General features: G+C 43.0%; 1 protein-coding gene across 2 annotated transcripts in view; it reads left to right on the forward strand.

Moving 5' to 3' along the window:
• LOC124258233 overlaps positions 1-23,049 on the forward strand; it is a 59,771-nt gene that overhangs the window by 22,247 nt on the left and 14,475 nt on the right. Inside the window, exons 2-6 of one of the 2 annotated variants that reach the window (XM_046692298.1) lie at positions 1,036-1,383; positions 11,952-12,058; positions 12,393-12,543; positions 16,839-16,927; positions 18,062-18,155. In XM_046692298.1, the coding sequence (XP_046548254.1) occupies positions 1,036-1,383; positions 11,952-12,058; positions 12,393-12,543; positions 16,839-16,903 (671 nt within the window). In that variant the 3' untranslated portion in view covers positions 16,904-16,927; positions 18,062-18,155. Of the gene's footprint in view, positions 1-1,035; positions 1,384-11,951; positions 12,059-12,392; positions 12,544-16,838; positions 16,928-18,061; positions 18,156-23,049 lie in introns of those variants that run through there. The other variant, XM_046692299.1, reaches the window with a different exon arrangement.

The raw sequence follows: 23,049 nt of genomic DNA on the forward strand, positions 1-23,049 counted from the left end.
GTGAGTCAATATTTGACATTTGTGTATTTCCGATGTTGTTCAACCTTTTGGGTAAAAGAGCTCCATCATCTCCAAGGAAATAAATGCCTGATTTTACAAAGACAAGGGTGTCATGTACTCTGCCTTACCTTTGTAGGATCACGGAATAGAAACCCTTCCTGTTCAGGTAGTCGCTGTCTGAATGTTTATGAGCTATGATAGGGATATGACTGCCATCTATAGATTTGGAAGTCCCCAACACTCCTCATAGCCCTTGATAACATCCTTCAATGCGTCTCCCTCGGGGAACCTGACGTATTCAGTCAGGAGAAGTTTCATGATGGCTCCACACACTTGATGGACGCGGACACATACGGTTGCCTTCTGACACCAAAAAGGTTGGCCACAGTTCTATACTTTGCGGAGGAAGCCATCCAATAATTTGTTCTAGCAACCTTTTTCTTTACATCCAATGGTTCCTCAAATGTATTATCAGAGGGAGAGGGCTCATCTTTCAGTCAAGTGCAGATCAATTCATATGTTTCTCGTCACATTCTCCAACCATTCAGCATCAGTGAAATGATTACCAACAACTTCAGCATACCAATGACATGATCTTTGCTTTCTTCTAGAATGTCAGTCATGGGAACATCACAGTATCAGACCAACACTGATGTAATGTGGGAAATGACTTCTTGACATCTCACGTCTTAATCCATCCATTGCTCAGGCAGAAAGGAACTATTAGTCCTTCTGAACGCATAGCAAACTGCACACCCTATGTAAATTTACTCATGTATGCAAATTTGCACATGTGTATATTTTCTCCTTATTAACAGGCCTTTAAGCAGTTAAAGTGTATAAAGCCTCATACCAAAGGCATACTTCAAAATATCATAATTAAGTCAAAATTTAATTGAAGTAAGATGGTGGGCTCTACATGCATGTTTAATTAAATTAAAACGTGCATGTGACTTGCTAATGAAAGATTAAATTTCCAGTCAATACAGTACTACATGTATTTGTTTATGTACCTCTTATCATTTTCTGTTTCAGGATTTACTTGGGTTGTTCCGCCACCCTTGAGTGTTAGTATCTGCAGTGAAGCAACAAACACGCTGTACCTGAATTGGACCTATACACCAGCTGCACCACTACCTTTCTTGATACAGTGGACAAGAGTTGATACAAGTGGAACTCGTATTACCATTGCAAGATTTTCAGGGTCTACTGAAGTATTTACACCACAAGGACCGTATGTTGGAAGAGTGAGTAGAGCAGGAAAAACAGCAGAAATTGCATTAACTGGACCATTTACAGCTGAAGATGCAGGCATATACAAGGTTTCTGTGACTAACTCATCTGGTTCATCTTTAGATGCAGAAGAAAATGTACCATATGCAAGTGAGTTTCGACCATGTAGTCTTTAAAGATGCAAAAAGATTGATGGTTAGACAAACAGCAGAAATGTACAGAAACACTATGTTCAGAGCCTTGAATTAATGAGTTATCATGTGGACATTAGTCATAGCTGATGGATGAAATAACATACACAGGTATTTACTGTAGGTACGCTCTCTGTATTTTTGTGCATCTCTCCAGACACAGTATTTTGGGTTTTCTGTGTCCATTCTCTACATTTGTTCGACGCGTAAAACCCACTTCAGAGCATAAAATAACCCTAACATCATGATAAAATATTATCAGCATTCATCACGTCTTCTACTTTAAACCTTGGACTTCTTAATTGTACCCCTCAGATATAGTTAACAGTTGTTAGTTCATAACAGATAAACCATCTGCTGACTCGTTATCACCAGCAACGTGTTTTGAGGGGTGGGTGGGATGGGGTATTAAATGGACTCTGTCTGTCCGTGCACATTGTTTTTTCCGGAGCAGAACTTTTAAACCGTTCAATATTTCTTCACCAAACTTGGCACATGGATAGATCTGGTGGTGTACTGGTGCGTTTTGGTAGTTTTGGTATTCTGAATTAAATATTTTTGGGTGTTTCCATGGCAACAAGTTTGACTTAGACTGAAATTGGTGGTAGTGCTCTTTTCCAGAGCAGAACTCTAAAACCGTTCCATGTTTCTTCACCAAACGTGGCACATAGATTGGTCTGGTGGTGTACTAGTGCCTTTTGGTAGTTTTGGATTTCTGAATGAATTATTTTTGGCGTTTCCATGGCAACAAGTTTGACTTAGACTGAAATTGGTGGTAGTGCTCCTTTCTGGAGCAGAACTTTAAAAACCTTTCAATACTCTCCTTCCACTTTCCTATATACACACCAAACATTTGACATAATCATAACTTGTAGACATATTAATGAAGAGCATTTTGCCATTGCGGGGGATATTGATGACTTTGTCTTCTTGTATGAAATTAGATGGTCAACATGACATGACTTGATGCATACAAAGACCTTATATATTTTCTCTGCTATATTTGCATACATTTTCACTCACAAATAATGCAAGTGTGTACATTCTCTTTCCTGACAGTAAATGGTATCAGAAAAAATTGTATAATTTCAAAGTCTTTCAAATACCCCATGTCTGTTACATCATTGCCTTAGATTCCTGTTTAACCTTTCTGTAAAATTTCATTTTTCATAAACATACTCTTCTTTGCACAGGTATTTAATAGTTGTCAGGAAATACCTATCCTTTACAAGACATGCAACTGCATATGCCATTCTTCCCCTGTGTGTGTCGAGATAAACACCAGGTAGAAAGAATATATTTGATGGGATGACTTTTAGGCCTATGTGTAACGTTTTTTGAGAAAATCTATCCCCACCATCTTTGATGGATGGATAGATGGAGCTTGAACCAATATCCTCTGCCCACCTTGTGGAGGGGGATAATAATGATTCAGACTGACATTAATGGGATACATGTTTGAAAAGTGCTATTGTTACTCCACTGTTAAAGAATTCCAAACTTGATACCAACATACTCAAGAACTATCGGCCCGTTTCAAACTTGACTTTTCTTTTAAAACTTGTGGAGAAAGCTGTTACCAGACAACTGATGAAGCATATCAACCTCCATGACATCCTTGATGACTATCAGTCTGCTTTTCGTCCGCAGCATTCAACAGTGACCTTGCTCCTGAGAGTTGTTAATGATCTCAGGTGTCTAGTGGATTCTGGTGACATGGCAACGCTGACACTTTTAGATCTCAGTGCAGTGTTTGATACAGTTGATCATTCCAAGCTTCTGGATATTTTACAGCATCAAGTTGGTATCAGTGGAACAGTGCTCTCTTTGTTTGCATCTTATCTCTATGTCAGGCGGCAGTCTGTTTATGTCTTGGGACAGTTTTCGGATAAGACAGTGCTCTTGTGTGGAGTCCCACAAGGTTCAGTGTTGGGACCTGTGTTGTTTCTCTTAAACTGTCTCAAAACCATAACTGACAAGTTTGGGACTCCTCATTTTTCATATGCAGATGATGTTCAACTGATGAATAGATTTAACACTGAATCAATGTATGACACCCTACAACAAATTGAAAACTGTACTTCTGAAATTAAGTCATGGATGACCGAAAGAAAACTAAAGTTAAATGATGACAAAACAGAGGTATTATTGGTCGGAAGACAACAGCACATCGACAAGGTAGATGTTGAGCGAGTGATGATTGCTTCTGCCTGTATCTCCCCAAGACAAGTTAAAGATCTTGGAGTACAGCTACAGTCGGGCCTTTTCATGTCTGCACAAGTGGATCATCTGTGTAAGACATGCTACTTTCACATTCGTTCCATTGGTACAATCCAAAATACATCACTAAAGACAGTGCACATATCCTGGTCAGATGTCTTGTGTCTTCCCACCTAGACTACTGCAATAGCTTTCTCACTGGAATATCCAAAGAACACATGAAAAAACTCCAGAAAGTGTAGAATACAGCCACTAGAATTATATCTTTGAGTTCTAAATATGATCATATAACCCCTGTGATAAAGTCTTTGCACTGGCTTCCTGTTCAATACCGAGTTGACTTCAAAGTTCTGTGTACAGTCTTTAAGTGTCTCAACAACCTTGCCCCTACATATCTCTCATCTCTCCTAACTCAGTATGTGCCTTCCAGAACTCGACGTTCCCAGGATAAACAGTACCTCAAGCTCGGCTCACCTCTTTTGGAAAGACAGGTTTTCAGCATGTCGCGCCTCTTTTATGGAACTCTCTACCGCTCCAAATCAAACTCGCCCCGACCCTGGACTCTCTTAAGAAGGTCCTAAAGACATTCCTTTTTACTAAAGCCTATAATGACATTTTCCCTTCTTCTGCATGCATCAGTGGGTGGACACTGGCGCTTTACAAGTATCCACTATTATTGTTATTATTATTATTATTATTATACCAGGTGTTTGCGAAAAGGTCTAAGTACCCACCTGTCATAAACATATGTAAAGAATGGTAATTTGTTAAGCTCTAAAAACATTGTAAAGAATAAAGTATTGCATTAGACGTAAATTTTGTCACTGATGTGTCAAATTTGAAAATGACATCCAAGCCTACCTAAAACATTTTGAAAGTTTTACTGAGGAGTTGATCATTGTAACCATCTTTGATTGGCATTCTAGAAGTTGGGTCGATGAAGAATGGGGGGTATTTTTATGGATGTACAACTTCTTTATTCTATATAGGCGACGTTTCGACATAGATTCTAATGACGTTGTCAAGCAAGTGGTACATGGGAAGTATTTTGGGTGATATATATACATGAGATGTTTGTACAATAGATGGGGGATGAGGCGAAAATGAGTTGTTTATACAATAGAATAGGTTGATAACACAGGATTAAGAAGGTTGATAGGAAACCAGTAAAGAACTTGTACATACTTGTATACATAAGAGATTAAAGATGTTGATAGGCAGCCAGTGGTGAAGTGAAATTTACACAATGGATAATGTACAGTGCTACACAATGGATAATTTACAGTGTTACACAATGGATAATGTACAGTGTTACACAATGGATAATGTACAGTGTTACACAATGGATAATGTACGATAGTTGAGTAGGGTTACATGAAGTTAATTGAGGAAGTGATGATTGGCCTTGGGGATGAAATATCCTTCATCTCTGTTGATGGCTGGGCAAATCCTCTTTATGTGGACAGCTTGAAGTAGTTTTCGGGTTTTGAAATCGGGCTGGTTCCTTTCGATGACTTTGGTGGTGTTCCAACTGATGTTGTGGTTTGGGTTGGTTTTAAGGTGGTCGGTTATGGCGGATTTGGAGTGTCTGTTTCTTACTAAAGCCTGGTATTCTTTGATCCTAATGGTGACTGGTCTGGATGTTTCACCAATATAGGCGAAACCTGATCGGCCATCTTGTTTACATGATGCAATCTACGGAAACACAGCTAGTAACAGCGGCCACCTGTTTGACTGTATCAGATGTACGCGTTTTTTGCATTTATGAAAAAATTAACTTTTTCGAACAAAATCGTTCGTGATACTTTTCTGTACTTTTGATATGTAAAAAGTACACAACTTACATACATGTTTCAGCAAAAATTGTTTATATTGCAATTTGTTCTACCCCTTTTGCCAGTATTACTGGACTATTGCTCAACCTGAAGGGAAAGTTGAAGTCATCCCTCTTTCAATACACCTTAGTAGTGTTAGTTCTATTACAGGGTACCCTATGAGCTTATTTTGGCTTACTTCCTCTCCCAGTGTCCAGTAAAAAATAGTCACTTTCGAGCGTGAGACATCGTTCGATATACCGACTAGGTTGCCAGCCTGGGCCCGTTAAATTCGCATAGGGACTGACAGCCGGTCCCGACAGTGTGTTGGTACAGCGCTGGCCTGATAAGAATCACATTTTCGGTAGGGTAACCCATTTTTTCAGCAACCACAAATCCATTTTTCAACCAGCAAACTATATAGTTCTACTCCATGTGGAAGGGGTGCCTGAAAGGGACCGTGGAAACTGGTTTGGGTGTTCTGTCTTCGTCTTGTCGGCCTGTCTGTCGACTGGTCTGTCGGCCCGTGTGCAGTGTTTCCAGGTCTTGTGGACGACCTTTCTGAGAAACAAGGCGACGATCAAAATGTAGGTCCACTTTTGGGCCAATTCTAGCATCTTTTCTTTTTCCTCCTCTATTTCCTCGTCATCGTCCTTGTCCAGCCTAGACAAGATGTTGACTATTAAATTCGTGTTTTGGTCCGCACAAGCCGACAACATCGTCGCGTTTTGCTCCACACGAGCTGGCAACATCGTCACGTTTTGCTCCACATGAGATTCGAGCCTCCCCAGACAATCGTAGAAGTCCTGGATGGTAGGCGGAGCTATATCGCCGGCGGGCAAGAGGGTCGATGGTTCTACATCAGGCTCTTGCCATAGCTCGTACAGCCTTGTGGACCCAATACCGAAGCGCTTTTTGACCTCGCTTGCTGGGAGCACACCGTGAAGGGAGCATATTTCTTGGATCTGGTCTGAAGAAAATCTCTTTTTGGTGGCATGGTTGTTTTGTGTTTTTCCTGGGCATATATATTCCATACTTCCCATATGTCTATATGGAAATCCCAATCCTGTCCAAGTCCTCTCCCATTATTTCCTGGGAAATCCCCTCCTCTTCCAATCCTGTCCCAATCCTGTCCCAATCCTATCCCATATTCCCCCAGGAAAACTAGCCAAACTCCAAGCAAAGCGATAGCCTGGCTCGATATCTCTTACCTACTTTCTGTATAATGCTGTGGCTGAGAATGGAATGTGAGTGGGCGTTTAAATATTCATTTAGAGATTTGTATACCATATGTGCATACAAGTTTGTGGCCCTTAGGAACTTACCATTGTAAGTGATATTGCTGGACAAGCCCATGACCTGCAATAAACGCTGTGTGACTGAATATTGTTACAAACATGCCCAATGTGCGAGAAGGGGTCATGCCAATTATGCATGCAAAATATGTGGAATAGGGGTCAAATGTCAGTATTCTTTGTGCAAAGAACATGGGGCTGACAAAGTAAGAATGAAACCTATCAATAAAAGACATACAGATTTTATGAGTGAATTTAGGAGACTCAGGAAGATTAACATTTAAATTCATTTGGTATATACAACCAATTAGAGAAACAACATTCATTTAAACTATAATAATGATAATGTGGGTATTTATATAGCGCTACATTAAGGTACTAATACCCGCTCATGGCGCTACAATACTATAGGAGAAAAGAAAATAGTTAAAACTATTTACAGAGAGACAATTGAACAAAGAAAGTCTAGTAATAGGCAAGACGAAAAAAGTGGGTTTTTAGAGACGATTTAAATTTGGTATATACAACCAATTAGAGAAACAACATTCATATGGTATATAACATGGCTACTGTCAGAGAACTGAAAACTCTCACGAAAAGTCGTGGACTGACTGGTTATTCTCACATGAGGAAAGCCGAATTGCTGACCTTGGTGAACATGACACAGGTTAAACCCCCCACCGCCAAAGAGCTCAAAGCTCGAGCTAAAGAACGTGGGTTGGAGGGTTATTCTCGCATGAGGAAAGCCCAACTGCTCACCTTGTTGGAAAACACCCAGCCGGTCGAACTGCAATTCGTGCCGACAGACCATGCTCTGGGTAACTGTCTCCGAGGCTGGAAAATGGCTTTTGATTCTAATATCAATACCGATAAAATCAAACCTTTAGTCGACACTAAACTTCGTGAAGAATTAAATGATTTGAAAAGTATCAAATTCCAACTGACGATGAAGATGACGCTCCAAAAACCTCAGTCGGACGGTAGAGTGGAATACATCGAACCGTATTTCAGAGGCAAGCAGGAAGTCCTAACTCAACCAGAATCAATTGAATCCTCCATCAACATCTCCTTCCAAAAAAATACAAGCATCGTTGGAAAAATGGACGCATCGAGGTTCAGGATGGGTGGTGGATACCGTCAACACCGTTTATGTCGACATAGCGAATTACAAACCACTCAAAGGTGGATCGTACTTCCCGGTGCCGGAACATTTAAGAGATAAAAAGGCCATCCTCAACCCCGAACCCAAAGGGGAGGAAGTTAACAATTATTGTGCAGTGGTGGCGCTCATAGCTGCCTCGCACGAACAGAAAGGTAATTCTTGCCTCACACCCATCTACTGGACGCGATTCGAAAAGCAAAACCCTTTAGCTATTAACGTGTTCTGTCACGAAGGGGACAAAACCATCGTGCACCAAATCCGCTCCAGGTCCAGTGATGTGCGCAGAATCAATTTATTCCTCATCGAAAAAGGGGACCAATATCACTACGCGGCGATCAGAAGGTTGAGTCGACTGTTGTACGACCAATCGAAAAATGCCAGAAAGAAACATTTCTGCGAATGGTGCCTGCATGGCTTCACGTGAGCCGACCTGCTGGAATCGCACGGGGAGGATTGCCGAGGTGTGGGAGAGACTGCTGTTCAAATCGACATGCCTAAGGAGAACGACAATATCTTAAAATTTATCAATCACAAACATCAAATGTCCGTGCCCTACGTCATTTACGCCGACTTCGAAACCCTCGTCAAACAGGTTGAACACATCACGCCCGACACGACCGAACAAAGTACCCGTACAAAGTACATGGACGATTGGTCTAAGTTCGAGAAGACGCGATTACCGCCCATCGACTGCATTTACAGTGCCTTAACCAACTCAACCATCTCCCAGAACGATTACGACTGCGCCCAGCACGTGTGGGAGAAACTAGGCTGTCAACATTTAGGCGATTATGATGATCTCGACTTGAAAACGGCTGTTGGCTGACGTGTTCAAGACTCTTAGAAAAACGTGTTTGAAACAATACTACACCAGCCCCGGTCTCTCGTGGGATGCGCTCTTGAAGAAAACCAGAGCAACACTAGAACTCCTAACCGATTACGACATGCATCTGTTTGTCGAAAAAGGCCTGCGCAGTGGGATCTCGATGGTCTCAAAACGCTATGCCAAAGCCAACAACCCATACATGGAAGGCTACAACTCGAGTAAACCCTCCAACCACATCCTCTATCTCGACGCTAACAACTTGTATGGCTTGGCTATGAGTCAGTATCTACCCACGCACAGGTTCGAGTGGGTTAACAGCGAGAATTTAAATCCGGAAAACATTATGACTATCCCTGAAAACTTTCAAATGGAATTCCTATTCAAAGTGGATTTGGACTATCCCGTGGAACTCCACGCTGTCCACAACAGTTATCCGCTGGCTCACGAACGATTAATGGTGAACCGAGACTGGATGTCCGACTATCAACGAGAATTGTAGGAAGAGAACACACTGGCTCAGGTGGAAAAACTCGTACCCAACTTGATGAACAAGAAAAAATATGTCGTGCACTATCGAAATCTGCAGCTGTACTTATCGCTGGGCATGAAGCTGACCAAAGTACACTGAGTTCTAAAATTCGATCAAAGTCCCTGGATGGAACCTTACATCCGGTTGAACACGGAATTAAGAAAACAAGCCACAAGCGACTTTGAGAAAAAGCTGTATAAGCTCATGAACAACTCGGTATTTCGCAAAACCATGGAGAATTTAAGGAAGCGCGAGGAAGAAAACTCAAGAAACTCATAGCCAGCCCGACCTTTAATCGAAGTAAACTATTCGATAACGACTTGACAGCGCTACAGATGACAAAAAGCCATATCAAACTGAATCGACGCGTCTACGTGGGCTTGAGCATTCTCAACTTATCCAAACTCCTCGCACAAGGAGTTAAAAACGCAATATGGTGACAGGTACAAAGTGTTGTACAGGGACACGGATTCGTTGCTGATGGAAATTTGTACCGAGGATGTCTATGGGGACATGGCAAAACCCATCCACCTGTACGATACGAGCGATTACCCCCCAGACCACACCCTACACAGTACGACCAATAAAAATGTATTCCATCAAGAAAGCCGATAATGACAAAATGAAACAAGCCAAAGGGGTCAAGAAATATGTCGTGTAACAGCACATCAAACACACCCTATTCAAACAAGCTCCCTTCAAGAATAAAAGGTTCAAACATCAAATGAATGCGTTGAGAAGCGACAAACACAAAATCTATGGGATCACCCTCAACAAGACGTCGCTGTCCCCCATGGACACGAAACGATGGATCGCCATCAATGGCGTCACAACTTACATGTAGGGATACCTACAGTCAGTCTAGACCTCGACTCGTTTGGAATTTCTGACCCAAATATAAAGAAACTCCACTCGGTACCTCGAGGCCTAGACAGTTGTGTAGTCAATAAGAGGTGGAACATCGAACGATGTCTTGCGCTCAAAAATGACTATTTTTGACTGGACGCTGGGAGAGGAATTAAGCCACAATAAGCCCAAAGGGTACCCTGTAATAGAACCATCATTATAATACTACTACCCATGTGGAAAGTTTTTTGTCATGTCTTCTTAATCATAGATCTAAGTATGAAACACATGAAGTGGTCTCACTGGTCGCCCTGATTTAAGGTGGGTAATTATAGTGGAAGGAAATTGTTGATTTTTTCATGAATGATAACAGATCATTAATATACCTGAAGCTTAGGTTAAATATCTTGACCTTGTTTTGATTTTGCTCGCCCAAGCAGAAATTCTGACTCATGCTTATAGAAACAGATCCACAAAGTGGGAGCATAATTGGTGCCCATGGGGATATATTTTTCTTTTCTAAATGTTTTACCCAAAAATACCACATATATGTATAGATGTTAGGCCTTGAAAAAATAATGTTGTGGTTCTGATTACCGGACCGACCCTTGAATTCTTACTGTCTCGGAACAGACAGGAGGTGGCAGTATGAAATGGCAACAGATTACAAAGAGTGTCCCAATATCTGATGTGGCCCGGTTATCTCGGTCCCTGACCCACTATCGGTTTGTCCAGATTTTATGTATTACCACTTCCATTAGTAAATGGCAGGCTGATACCGTCTCACACTCTGTCTTACTTGTGGGCTTTACACCCCCACACACAATTGAAACAAAGGGTTCTGGTCCTATTAATTCTTAAGGGGTGCAGTGATCAATAATTACCTTCAATAAACCTCTCCCACCTTGTCTATAAACTAAGATTAGCTTCCCTTGAGTTACTGAAAATGTCACGGCCATTGCTAATTCCATGCAGACACCTTTCTTTACTTGAGTATCAAGAAGGTGTGTAATTTCACGTCTTTTCCAACATTGAATGGGATGGGAATAGTACTCTATAATATCCACTCGATAGTTATACATACCGCAAATAACTGTTTCTGATGTTAAATCATTAGTGCATTCTCTATGTCGTTGAAGTGTCGAGGCAACTCATACGGTTTTATGCAATATAAAAGCAACCTGACTTGAATGCCATTTTGTCACAAACTACAATGATCTTAACTCCTTACAATTGATCCGTTGTAAGTTGCAATATTAGCTTACAATGATCTTAGCCTACAGTCGCTTTGTGCCAATGGGTGGTGATTGTAGCCGAAGCCTAAGATTGGGATCTTAAGGATAATTGTAGCGCCAAGATTGCTTTGTGCATGTCAGCCCTGGTAGCCACAGACAACACCACAGTACTCACCTAAAGAGATAAAGAGAAATGGATCAGATTGATCCAAGAGACTTGACATTTAACTCAACATAATGACAAGCAGTTTATCTTGGTGGAGAAGGATTGTGAACATGATGTGGTACACTTGTCACCTTGACATATTTGCCACTTGTCTCAACAACAATTTTTGAGTGTATGTGAGCCCTGTACTGACACCATAAATGCTTTAGGGTCAATTGGAAGGGGACTTTTGCCTTTCCACCTTAATTATTTCAAGTCTGAGAATGTAAGTTTGGCTGGGGGTGAAGTTACAGTTATAGACTCATATACAAATCACATATTGTACATTATGTACTTCATGATCTGGACTATTTCTGTAAACTGCTGCTCATTGAATGATGTAGTTAAATCATAGCTGTTTCAGAACTACAGGATTCTCTTGTTCTTTTTTGCAGATGTGACGCAAGAGCCTGTTAAGATTACATCCACGCAAGAAAACACTTTTGACTTCACTGTCACCTGCTCATTAGGTTCAGCAACAAATCTCACACTTGTGTTATGGGTACGTATTTATCGTAAGACACCTTTGATCTGCAGAATTGGTAAACTTGGTCTCATTTAGATCAAATTGTAAGTGAGCTTATGTCTATGCCTACTTGTGGCTGTATCCATAGCATCTAGTTCTGTGGGAAAGATGAAGTCTGAACTATTAAGTTTGTATCCTTTGGTATCAGAAAGTTGACTTCATATGTTGAAGTAATACTTGTGAGCAACCTTTACACTTCTTTTGAGCTTGCTAGAGATATGCTATGTGTAGGTTATAATTCATACTGAAAGGCGCTTCATCAAGAAAGAAAGTTTGGAATTCCTGACAAAATATCATACAACCTTTGCAGGATGGAAACACACGCCTCCAGCCAGATACAGAATCTGCAGATGGGATAACCAAGACCATTCCAAGTTCAAGTGGGATGACAATAAAGTGTTCCGTGACTGGACAAGGATCAGATTGCAGGACATCGAATGACGATTCTGTAAAACTTCCAGGTAGGCTATGTAAAAGATGAAGATGTATTCACGTTTTGGGAATATTTAATACTGTCCTCTTATCATTACCCAAAGATGCCCATATATCCTGTTGTGTATGTACTATTCCTGTAGTGTATGTATTTTGAGGCAAGTCTTCTGTTGCCGTGAGTGTCACTGTAGTATCAGGATGTCAGTAAAATGGTGTCACTTTGCAACAATCACCAGTCACCACACAGTATGATCTGCTTCATGTTTTGTTATTCTCTTCTTGAAACAAGATTTTTCATTTAGAAGATAACCCACTTTATTACCCACGAGGTCAAAGTATGGGTAGTTGCATACTAATCTTGTACTCCACACGAGTGTCGTATCGCGTTGACCTGTGTCGTAACGACTAGACCTGAGATTCTAACGATTTGATTGGATAACCGATGACCTCTCAATTAGGTCATATTCTGACGTAACTATTTTTTCATTCATAACAAACACGTGAATTCATTCATTCTACAACTTAAATGCATTGTGGGAATGTAAACATTGCGAACGTTGCCGTGTCGGTGTTTAATTGTGAGTCGAACTGAGACATTATATCCGTCGAAAAACATAAACGCAGTGTTTCCACCAGTGATGTTAGCCGAATGAAGCAACTGGAAACCAAGAAACGAACTGCTACGGAGTAGTTTACTGTAGAAGGCTGTACAAAGCGATGACAACTGACATGCATCGTGACGTCGGTTACCAAGGCAGTGACGTCATTACAGTGTGACGTCATGCAAATATTGTACTACAGTACAAACTCTTCCGCAATCTCTTTATGAAACCGGTTTTGGTTTGAAACCAAAAACATAACAAAAATACGCTATTTTGTCAATTTAATGCATGTAAGATGTGGGTAATAAATAAAATACCACACTCGGTCTCATTACATACGAATTATACGAAACTCGTGACCTTCCTATGGGTGACTCGCTTTCGCTCGGTCAGATACCATAGGAAGGACACTCGTTTCGTATAATTTGTATGTACTCGTGACCTTCCTATATTATCTGACCTCGCTTCCGCTCGGTCAGATACCATAGGAAGGACACTCGTTTCGTATAATTTGTATGTAAGGAGACCTTGTGTAGTATTCTCTATGTACTTTGAAATTTGATAAAGTTCCACTGTAGCACCTCTAGATACCTTAGTTATTTCAGTTTGGAGTGCCTGAGTGTGAGTTTTCAAATGACATCTTGGGGGTAAAGGCCTGCAATCTTTGAACATCGTGAAAATGGGTCACAGGTGGTTAACTTAAAATAGTCATGGTCTTGACTAGTTTTTTCAAGAAGTAGTAGTATCAGGTTACCAGATATCTTGTAATTTATATGCGAAATATCATAGTAAAGGTATCTAGGCATTGTGTATTTTTATCCTCCTGGCATGTAATGCGGGGGGATATAGTCAATGCCTCGTCCGTCTGTCCGTCCGTCCTTAAATCATTTTGTTTCCAGAACATACCGGTAACTCAAAACCGTCCAATATTTTTCAACAAGAATTAGTAGATATATCAAACAGAACCTAAGGTGGTGCCTTTTGCTATTTACAGATTTTGTCATTTTTATTTTTCCCGGTTTCCATGGAAACATTTTGGACTTAGTCTTAAAGGGGGATGGGCTTCGTTTCCGGAGCATAACTCAAGAACCGTTCAATATTTTTCAACAAAACTTGGTAACTATATCAAACAGAACCTTAAGTGGTGCCTTTTGCTAGTTGCAGATTTTTGGCATTTTTATCAGCCCGGCATGTAATGCGGGGCGATACAGTCGTCGCCTCGTCCGTCTGTCCCGCCGTCCGTCCATCCGTCCGTCCATCCGTCCGTCCATAATCATTTTGTCTAGACTGACTGAGTTTGGTTTTACGCCGCTTTTAGCAATATTCCAGCAACATCACGGCGGGGAACACCAGAAATGGGCTTCACACATTGTGCCCATGTGGGGATTCGAACCCGGGTCTTCGGCGCGACGTGCCAACGCTTTAACCATTAGGCTACCCCAACGCCCCATTTTGTCTAGAGCATAACTCCAAAACCTTTCAATATTTTTCAACAAAAATTGGTAGAAATATCAAACAGAACCTAAGGTGGTGACTTCTACTATTTGTAGATTTTTGGCATATTTATTTTTTCTGGTTTCCATGGAAATAATTTGGACTTAGTCTCAAAAGGGAGGGGTGGGTTCCGTTTCCAGAGCACAACTGGAAAACTTCTTAATATTTTTCTGCAAAACTTGGCAGATATGTGAGGCAGATGCCAAAGTGGTGCCTTTTGCTATTTGCAGATTTTTGTGATTTATTATTTTCTCGGTTTCCATGGAAACAATTTGGACTTAGTCTCAAAATGGAGGGTTAGGCTTCGTTTCCGGAGCACAACTCAAAAACGTCTTAATTTCTTTCAGCAAAACTTGGCAGATATGTGAGGCAGATCCCAAAGTGGTGCCTTTTTCTATTTGCAGGTTTTTGTGATTTATTATTTTCTCGGTTTCCATGGAAACGATTCGGACTTAGTCCCAAAAGGGAGGGGTGGGCTTCATTTCCGGTGCACAACTCGAAAAGCGTTCAGTATCTTTCAACAGAACTTGGCAGATGTATTAGGCAAATGTTGAAATGGTGCCTTTTGCTATTTACAGATATTTGGCATTTATATTTCTCATCATTAAAATGGACTTTGTCCGTGCGCGCGTGCGTGCGTGCGTCCGTCCGTCCATCCTTCCGACCGTGCACATTTGTCTTTCCCGGAGCAGAACTCTAAAACCGTTCACTATTTCTTCACCAAACTTGGCACATAGATAGATCTGGTGGTGTACTGGTGCGTTTTGGTAGTTTTGGAATTCTGAATAAAATATTTTTGGCGTTTCCATGGCAACAAGTTTTGACTTAGCCTGAAATTGGTGGTAGTGCTCTATTCTGGAGCTGAACTCTAAAACCGTTCACTATTTCTTCACCAAACTTGGCACATAGATAGATCTGGTGGTGTACTGGTGCCTTTTGGTAGTTTTGGATTTCTGAATAAAATATTTTTGGCATTTCGATGGCAACAAGTTTGACATAGACTAAAATTGGTGATAGTGCTCCTTTCTGGAGCAGAACTTTATAAACCTTTCAATACTCTCCTTCCACTTTTCTATACACACCTAAATATTTGACATAACCATAACTCGTAGACATAATCATGAAGAGTATTTTGCCATTGCGGGGGATATTGATGACTTTGTCTTCTTGTTTCGATTGAAATGATTTGGACTTAGTTTTAAAAAAAGTCAAGCTGGACTTTAAGTAAGTGTCAGATGATTTGTTCTTTCAAATATGTGGGGGCCGGGGGCATATGTCATCTTCTGATGACTCTTGTTATTTTTCCCGGTTTCCATGGAAACGATTCGTACTTAGTCCCAAAAGGGAGTGGTGGGTTTTGTTTCCGGAGCACAACTCAAAAACTTATAATCTTTTCTGCAAAACTTGGCAGATATGTGAGGCAGATCCCAAAGTGGTGCATTTTGCTATTTGCAGATTTTTGTGATTTATTATTTTATCGCTTTCCATGGAAACGTTTAGGACTTAGTCTCAAAATGGAGGGGTGGGCTTCGTTTCCGGAGCACAACTGGAAAACTTCTTAGTATCTTTCAGCATAACTTGGCAGATATGTGAGGCAGATGCCAAAGTGGTGCCATTTGCTATTTGGCAGAACGTTGGCATATTTGTTTTTCCCGGTTTTCATGGAAACGATTCGGACTTAGTCCCAAAAGGGATGTGTGGGCTTCGTTTCTGGAGCATAACTCAAGAACCGTTCAATATTTTTCAACAAAACTTGATAGATATATCAAACTGATCCTTAAGTGGTGCCTTTTGCTATTTGCAGATTTTTGGCATTTTTATTTTTCCCGGTTTCCATGGAAACAATTCGAACTTAGTCCCAAAAGGGAGGGGTGGCTGACAATTAAGACATCTGTTAAAACTCGAAGGATTTATTTAGTGTAATGTTCTCCTAATTGCAGGAAAATAGGCTGTGCTTCATGAGAGGTAGTATTCTTGCAGTGATATACATTTCTTCTGTTCATCTTGTTGGAACCTTGTCATGTCACTTTTCCATATGTCCCTTTCCTTTCAAAAGCTTTCGAGATTGGCCTAATGATGAAAAAGAGAAATACATCATTGGTTAAATATCATTAATTGTACCATGCTATAACAATAATACAATGAAAGTGGATACAATATTTGTTTTTGTATTTTTTAAGTTTTTGATATTTCAAATATATTAATATAATATTACTTTCATTTTTCAGTCTCAACCTTTGTGACCACAAGCATTATCATTGTTGTCATTATTATCATAATACAACCGGACTAGTGCTTCTGGTGGTCTACTTATTTTGTAAGTACATATTCAATCAAATAAGCTGAAACTTTTCATGGAATTTCTACTAAGATTTTGAGATCTTCCCGGCATGTAATGTGGCGGGATATAAGTCAACGCCTCGTCCATCATTTCGTTTCTGGAGCATAACTAAAAAACATTCCATCTTTTGCAACAAAATTGGCACATACATATATAAATCAAACAGAACCTAAAGTGGTGACTTTTGCTATTTACAGATTTTTGTCATTTTTTTCTGGATTTCCATGGAAACAATTTGGACTTAGTCTCAAAAAGGGGTGGATTTTAGTTTCTGGAGAATAACTAAACAATTGACCAATATCTATCTATAAATCTTCTCAGGTATATGAGACAGATCCCAAAGTGGTGCCTTTTGCTATTTGCAGATTTTGTCATTTTTATTTTTCTCAGTTTCCATGGAAACAGTTTGGGCTTAGTCTCAAAGGGAAGGGGTGGACTTTAGGATCACAACAAAAAAACATTTCAATATCGTTCAGCAAATCTTGGCAGATATTTGCGACAGATCCCAAAATCGTGCCTTTTACTATTCGCAGATTTTGGCATTTTTATTTTTCTCAGTTTCCATGGAAATGATTCAGACTTAGTCTCAAAATAGAGGGGTGGGTGTTGTTTCCGGATCACTCCTCAAAGAACATTCAATATCTTTCTACAAGACTCAGCAGATATATCTAACAAATTTTCTAGTGGTGCCTTTTGCTATTTGCAGATGTTTGGCATTTATATTTTCCATGATTTCTATGGAAACAATTTGGACTTAGTCTTTAATAATCAAATTAATTAACTGTCAGATGATTTGTTCTAGGGGAATTTGTCATCTTCTAATGAGCTGCCATTGACTGTCCAAATCAAAAGAGATCATGTTATGAAACAGTATGCATACTTAATTAATATGCTTAGATTGCACAATAAAATTGCTTTGGACCTTGAAAGATTGGATACTGATTGCAGTGTCAGGTTTCACATATATGCTGGTTTTGAGATGTTAAAATGAAACCTGTGCTTCGAAAACATGTTTTTTGTATGGGATGGAAATTATTCATATAAAACAGAATAAACTGACAGTACCACTGATGACATTTTCTTATTTGTATTTCTTGGTTTTGTTTTCAGTCTTCATTGATTCAGTGAAGCTGATAGTCAAAGACAACAAACCTGTGGATGACGATCTTGTCAAGAAATTGTTTAATGAAACTGAAATGAAGGTAATGTAGTGAATGTATCCAAGATCAACTTGTTTTATGAAACTACTTGAAAACTACCAACAGTGTGACATATTTCATCTCTTATGATTCATTTTTGCATAGTTGACATCCTATTTGTCAATATATGGATGAACAACTTCTTTATTACAGTGAGAGGGACATTTCAGTGTAGGATCTAACACAATTATCAAGTTATCACTTGCTTGATAATGGTGTTAGAATCTACACCGAAATGTTGCTCTCACTGTAATAAAGAAGTTGTTCATCCATATATTCTTATCCATCCTTGGTGCTCCAACTTATAAATGCCCCTCAAACAAGTTATTCTTTTTGCCCTTCGCTCAATCTGTTTGACATCTTTGACCAGGAAAGTACAAGGTCTATGAAGCTGAAATGGAGTTATGAAAAAGTGTTCATAGTATATCCTGTATAATGGGTTTAATATAACTTCTAATCACTGAATACAAATTCTTTGATGTTAATTCTTTGGATCATTTGAACATGAGTCACCTGTAGATTAGGACAAAAAAGTGTTTGCACAGCCCATTAATTTCCGGCTTAGTTCCTGTTTTCGTGAACAAACTTTCTTTGTTCATTCACCAGAGATGATACAACATAGTTTTGTGACTGGGCACAATATTCCAAATAGCAATTATACTCAAGTGTGCACTATTCTCATGAAAATATTATATTACCCTACCCCATTCAGTGTGCGAAATAGACAATGGCCCGCTACCCCATAGCTAGTAAAAATCCAGTCAGGCCAGTAAATCTCCACAGTCACTGGCCCAACTGGCTAGTGAATTTTCATGGGGTCATTTTGTACCATAAATATATCACGCTCTCCGACTTGTTAAGTTATTATACACTTTTAAATCATGTAAGATTATGGCCTGATAAAAATGTTCATCATATTAGCAGCTTGATGACCCATTTGACCATTATTTGAATAAAATATTTACAAAACAAAAACTACGTTTTGTCTTGTGAGACCACCCTTACAGGGCCTTCCGGCCGGCCCCCTACAGCCAAGAGCAGGTAACTCTAGACCGTAACCTCGTACCTCACTTTCCATGCTGTCGTTGTACCGACAAGACGTGGGTCCATACCAGAAGGTTTTTCCTTGCGACTAAGAGAGTTATGAGTGTTTCAGAAACGGCAACTGTATGTATGGTTCTCTTTTTTCCCGGCATGGGCGAATTTGAGGTGTTTTCTGAATTTTTTCATTCATAATTTCTCGTTGTAACTTGGTACCTGTCGCGGTCGGCTCGCTAGTGCGTGGCAAGATGGCGGACAGGTGCCTTCGCTAGCCTTCCTGTTCATTGGTTTCCCCTGTGGTTTTCAATGTTACAGGTGGTTTTAGTGATTTTTATTTGTATCTTTATGCGTGTAGGTATGTCTACTGCTCGCATTTTCTATATGCAGCTAAAAAGCGTAATTGTTAGTTATGCTGCAGTATGTACTAGGTTGTCAACTGCATGCCACGTTGTCGCATTAGTGGTGTAAGCCCATGCGTCTTTTACATGTATTTGTATGTGGGTATAGGATTGCTGCACAGGTTTTACTTGTTGCAGTTTAAACCCTGTGCCGTGCCTTGCTGCAATTCCCGTACGGGATACCCACGAGGTCTGCTTACGCTGTTTAGTGCAGAAGGAACATGAGGAAGAGGGGTGTGCGGCATGTGCCAAGTTCGCGCCCCAAACCATTGGCGGATAGACTAGCGCTGTTTTACGGCAACTTGCTTGGGCGGGGTGATCTCTGGGCACAGGATCCCCGTCCAAAGCGCTCCCATAGTAAAAAAGGGGTCCACGGGAGCCGCTTCCCACGTGGAGCCGGCTCCCAAGAAAGCTAAGGCGACCAAGGCGGCTTCGTCTTCACGCACTCATGCCCCTTCTGCATCTCCTACTGCTTCCGTCTCTGTACCCGCCACCCCCCCTCTTGATTCAGCACCTGTAAAAAGTGTTCCTGTTGATTCGTTAACCGTTTTCTTCCAGGAGCAGATGTCGTCAGTCAAGTCCCTGATTGATATGGCGTTAGCGGGGTTCCGTAAGGAGCTCAGCGCGCCGGTCGTCGGGGGCGGGGCTGACACATCTGGGGGGGTTGGCTGCGGCCCGGAGAACGCGCCTCCCCCCGGGCGGCTTGATCCTGGCTTCGGCCCTGGTGACGGCATGCCCTCGGCGTCTGGTGACGACCTGGCTTTATGCACTGGTCTGTCACAGGTGCCTGGTGCCGGCGATACAGGGTTGCCCCTGTCATTGCCTGGTGTCCCGACTGGCGGTCGCCTAGGCGCCGACCAGTTCGGGGATACCTCGGCGCCCGGCAGCCAGTCGGGGTTGCCCGGGAAGCCTGTTGCGGCAGGTTCCTCTCGGGCGACTTCGGCGACCTGGCTGAGTTCCTCCCGGCAGGCGATGTTTTCCCCTGGCTCCTCTTGACCTTATGAGTTTTTCTGGTCCTGCCTCTGGCGTCTCCTCGGCGCTCTCTCAGGAGTCTGAGATTATGGCGGCCGAGGATTCTGCCGAGGTCGATATGGAGGAGGAGGAAGGGACGGTGGAATCGGAGGCGGGAGTGCCGTACTCCTTTGCCTCGTCCCTGCGGCAGGTTCGGGAGAAAATCGCCGAAGTCCTGCCGCAGGTGGCTGTTCCCGTCCCGGCACCCGACCCCGCGGAGTTTCGGCTCCCGGGGGAGGCGTTTGCACCCAACCAGGTCGCAGAGGCACGCTTGCGCATTCTCCCATCACTGGTCAGTGAGGTGGTGAATCCGCTCCTGGCTGGTACTCGATCGCGTTTTGATTTGCCTGAAGTCGGCCGGCGGTACCAGTTAGGTGCGGAGACGCTCTTCGAACCACCAGTGGTGGACGAATGCGTCTTTGCCTCAGTCACGTTAGGAGGGTCGTCTTCGTCTTCCCTGGCCTCGGCCAGGCAGGGCAGGCGTCTCCCCCCTTTTCCGGCTAGTACGTCACTGCCGCTGAAGTCTGCCTACCGGTCATTCGAAGAATGTTACCGGTCTTGTGCTCAACAACTTAAAGTAGCAGTCCATTCAGCCTACCTGTCCCGTTGCAGGGACAGCTGGTGGCCCACAGCTGGCGGTGCCGATTCATCAGTCGGTGCTCACCCCGGCAGTTAACGGGATACACTTCGCATCTGGCTCGGGACAGCATTCGGTGCTGTGCCAGCCAGATGATGGGAGCCGTCATGGGCTTGCGCCGCCTGTGGCTGTCTGTGGCGCGGTATTCGCCGGCCACACAGCAAGCTCTACTGTCATTGCCCTATACCATGGGATCTTCCCTGTTCCCTGGGGCCTTGCAGGTGGTACGGGAGGCCGCGGAGGCTGTCTCTACCTTTAAGGACTCAAAGCCTTTGTTGGAGCAGCCCTCCGCTCCTCGCCATCGGCCCTCCCCGCTTGCGTCCGCTTACCCTTCTGCCTCGGCGAAGGATGTTAAGTGGGCTGCCCCTTTGCAGTCCAAGCGGAGCAGGCGCACGAGAGGCAGGGGCAAGCCTGCTCCAGCGCAGCAGTCTTTTCGGGGCAAGGGGAAGCCAGCCCCGGCTTCCCACTGATTCATTCCCCAGAGCCCTTGTTGCCCCCCACTCACGCAAGCGGAGACTTGCCGACGGTGGGGGTGCACTGCCTCTTGCCACACGTCCCTGTCGGCGGCCGGCTGTCCCTATTCCTCCGGGAGTGGGAGGCAGCCACCTCAAATCCCTGGGTCCTGTCCACGCCTGTGCCGACCCCCCGCGACAAGGCGGAAGTCCTCCGTGCCGAGGTTCAGTCTTTACTGACCAAGGCGGCCATCGAGGTGGTTCCTGTGAGTCAGCGAGAAGAGGGGTTTTATTCCACCTACTTCCTCGTGACCAAAAAGGACGGAGGGTTCAGACCCATTCTGAATCTCAGAGGGCTGAACAAATTACTGGAGGTGCCGTCTTTCAGGATGGAGACACTCAGGTCAGTGATCTCCTCCGTCGAGACAGGGGATTGGCTTACGTCAATCGATCTCAAAGACGCATACCTCCATGTTCCAATGCACCCGAATTCAAGAAGTACCTCCGGTTCTCCTCGACGGGGCGTGCTACCAGTTTCAAGCGTGCTCCCCTTCGGCATCTCCACGGGCCAAGGGTGTTCACCAAACTTATGCGAATCCCAGCTCAGTTAGCCAGGTCTCGGGGCAGGTGTTGTCACCCCGTACCTGGGCGATTGGCTTCACGGGCCTTAGGGCCTCAGTTAAGCAGAGCCTCCACACTGTGCGTGCTGGATACTCTGGTGTCACTGGGCTGGATTATCAATCTCAAGAAATCAGACCTCGTTCCGACGCAGGATCTGATATTCTTGGGAGCCAGATTCAACACGGCGCTAGGGATTGTTTCCCTTGCTCCGGACCGCATCGTCAAAGTCCGGGGGACTGTGTTACAGTTCCTCCAGTACCCCGTTGCGTCGGCCCGAACATGGCCCGGTTGCTTTCCGGCAACATGGCGGCGACAGTGGGCGTGGTTTGGCGTCGCGGCGTTTGAGGATCGCGACCAATTCAGCAAGCATTAGCTCAGCTGTGGTCCCCTTTCGCAGGGCTCACGAGATTATGCTCATAGCGCCAGAGTGGTTAATCCCTCACTTGCGATGGTGGGCCGGACGTCGGGAATTTGTCAGGGGATCCCCTCGACACCCGACACCTTCCTCTCAGTTCAGGCGGACGCCTCCCTCACAGGTTGGGGGTCCTGGGCGAGCACTCAGCCTCCGGCCTCTGGTGGGGCGGGGAGGTCAACCTACACATCAATGTGTTAGAACTGAGAGCAGTCCGCAGGGTGTTGAGTGCTTCAGGGTGTTGGTGCAGGGCCGTGTGGTTCGATCTAGAAATGGACAATCAAGCGGCCATGTCTTACATTCTCAAGCAAGGCGGCACAGTGTCTC

Source organism: Haliotis rubra, unplaced genomic scaffold (genome assembly GCF_003918875.1).
Source record: "Haliotis rubra isolate DU_JTF1 unplaced genomic scaffold, ASM391887v1 Scf688, whole genome shotgun sequence".
Classification (NCBI taxonomy): domain Eukaryota; kingdom Metazoa; phylum Mollusca; class Gastropoda; order Lepetellida; family Haliotidae; genus Haliotis; species Haliotis rubra.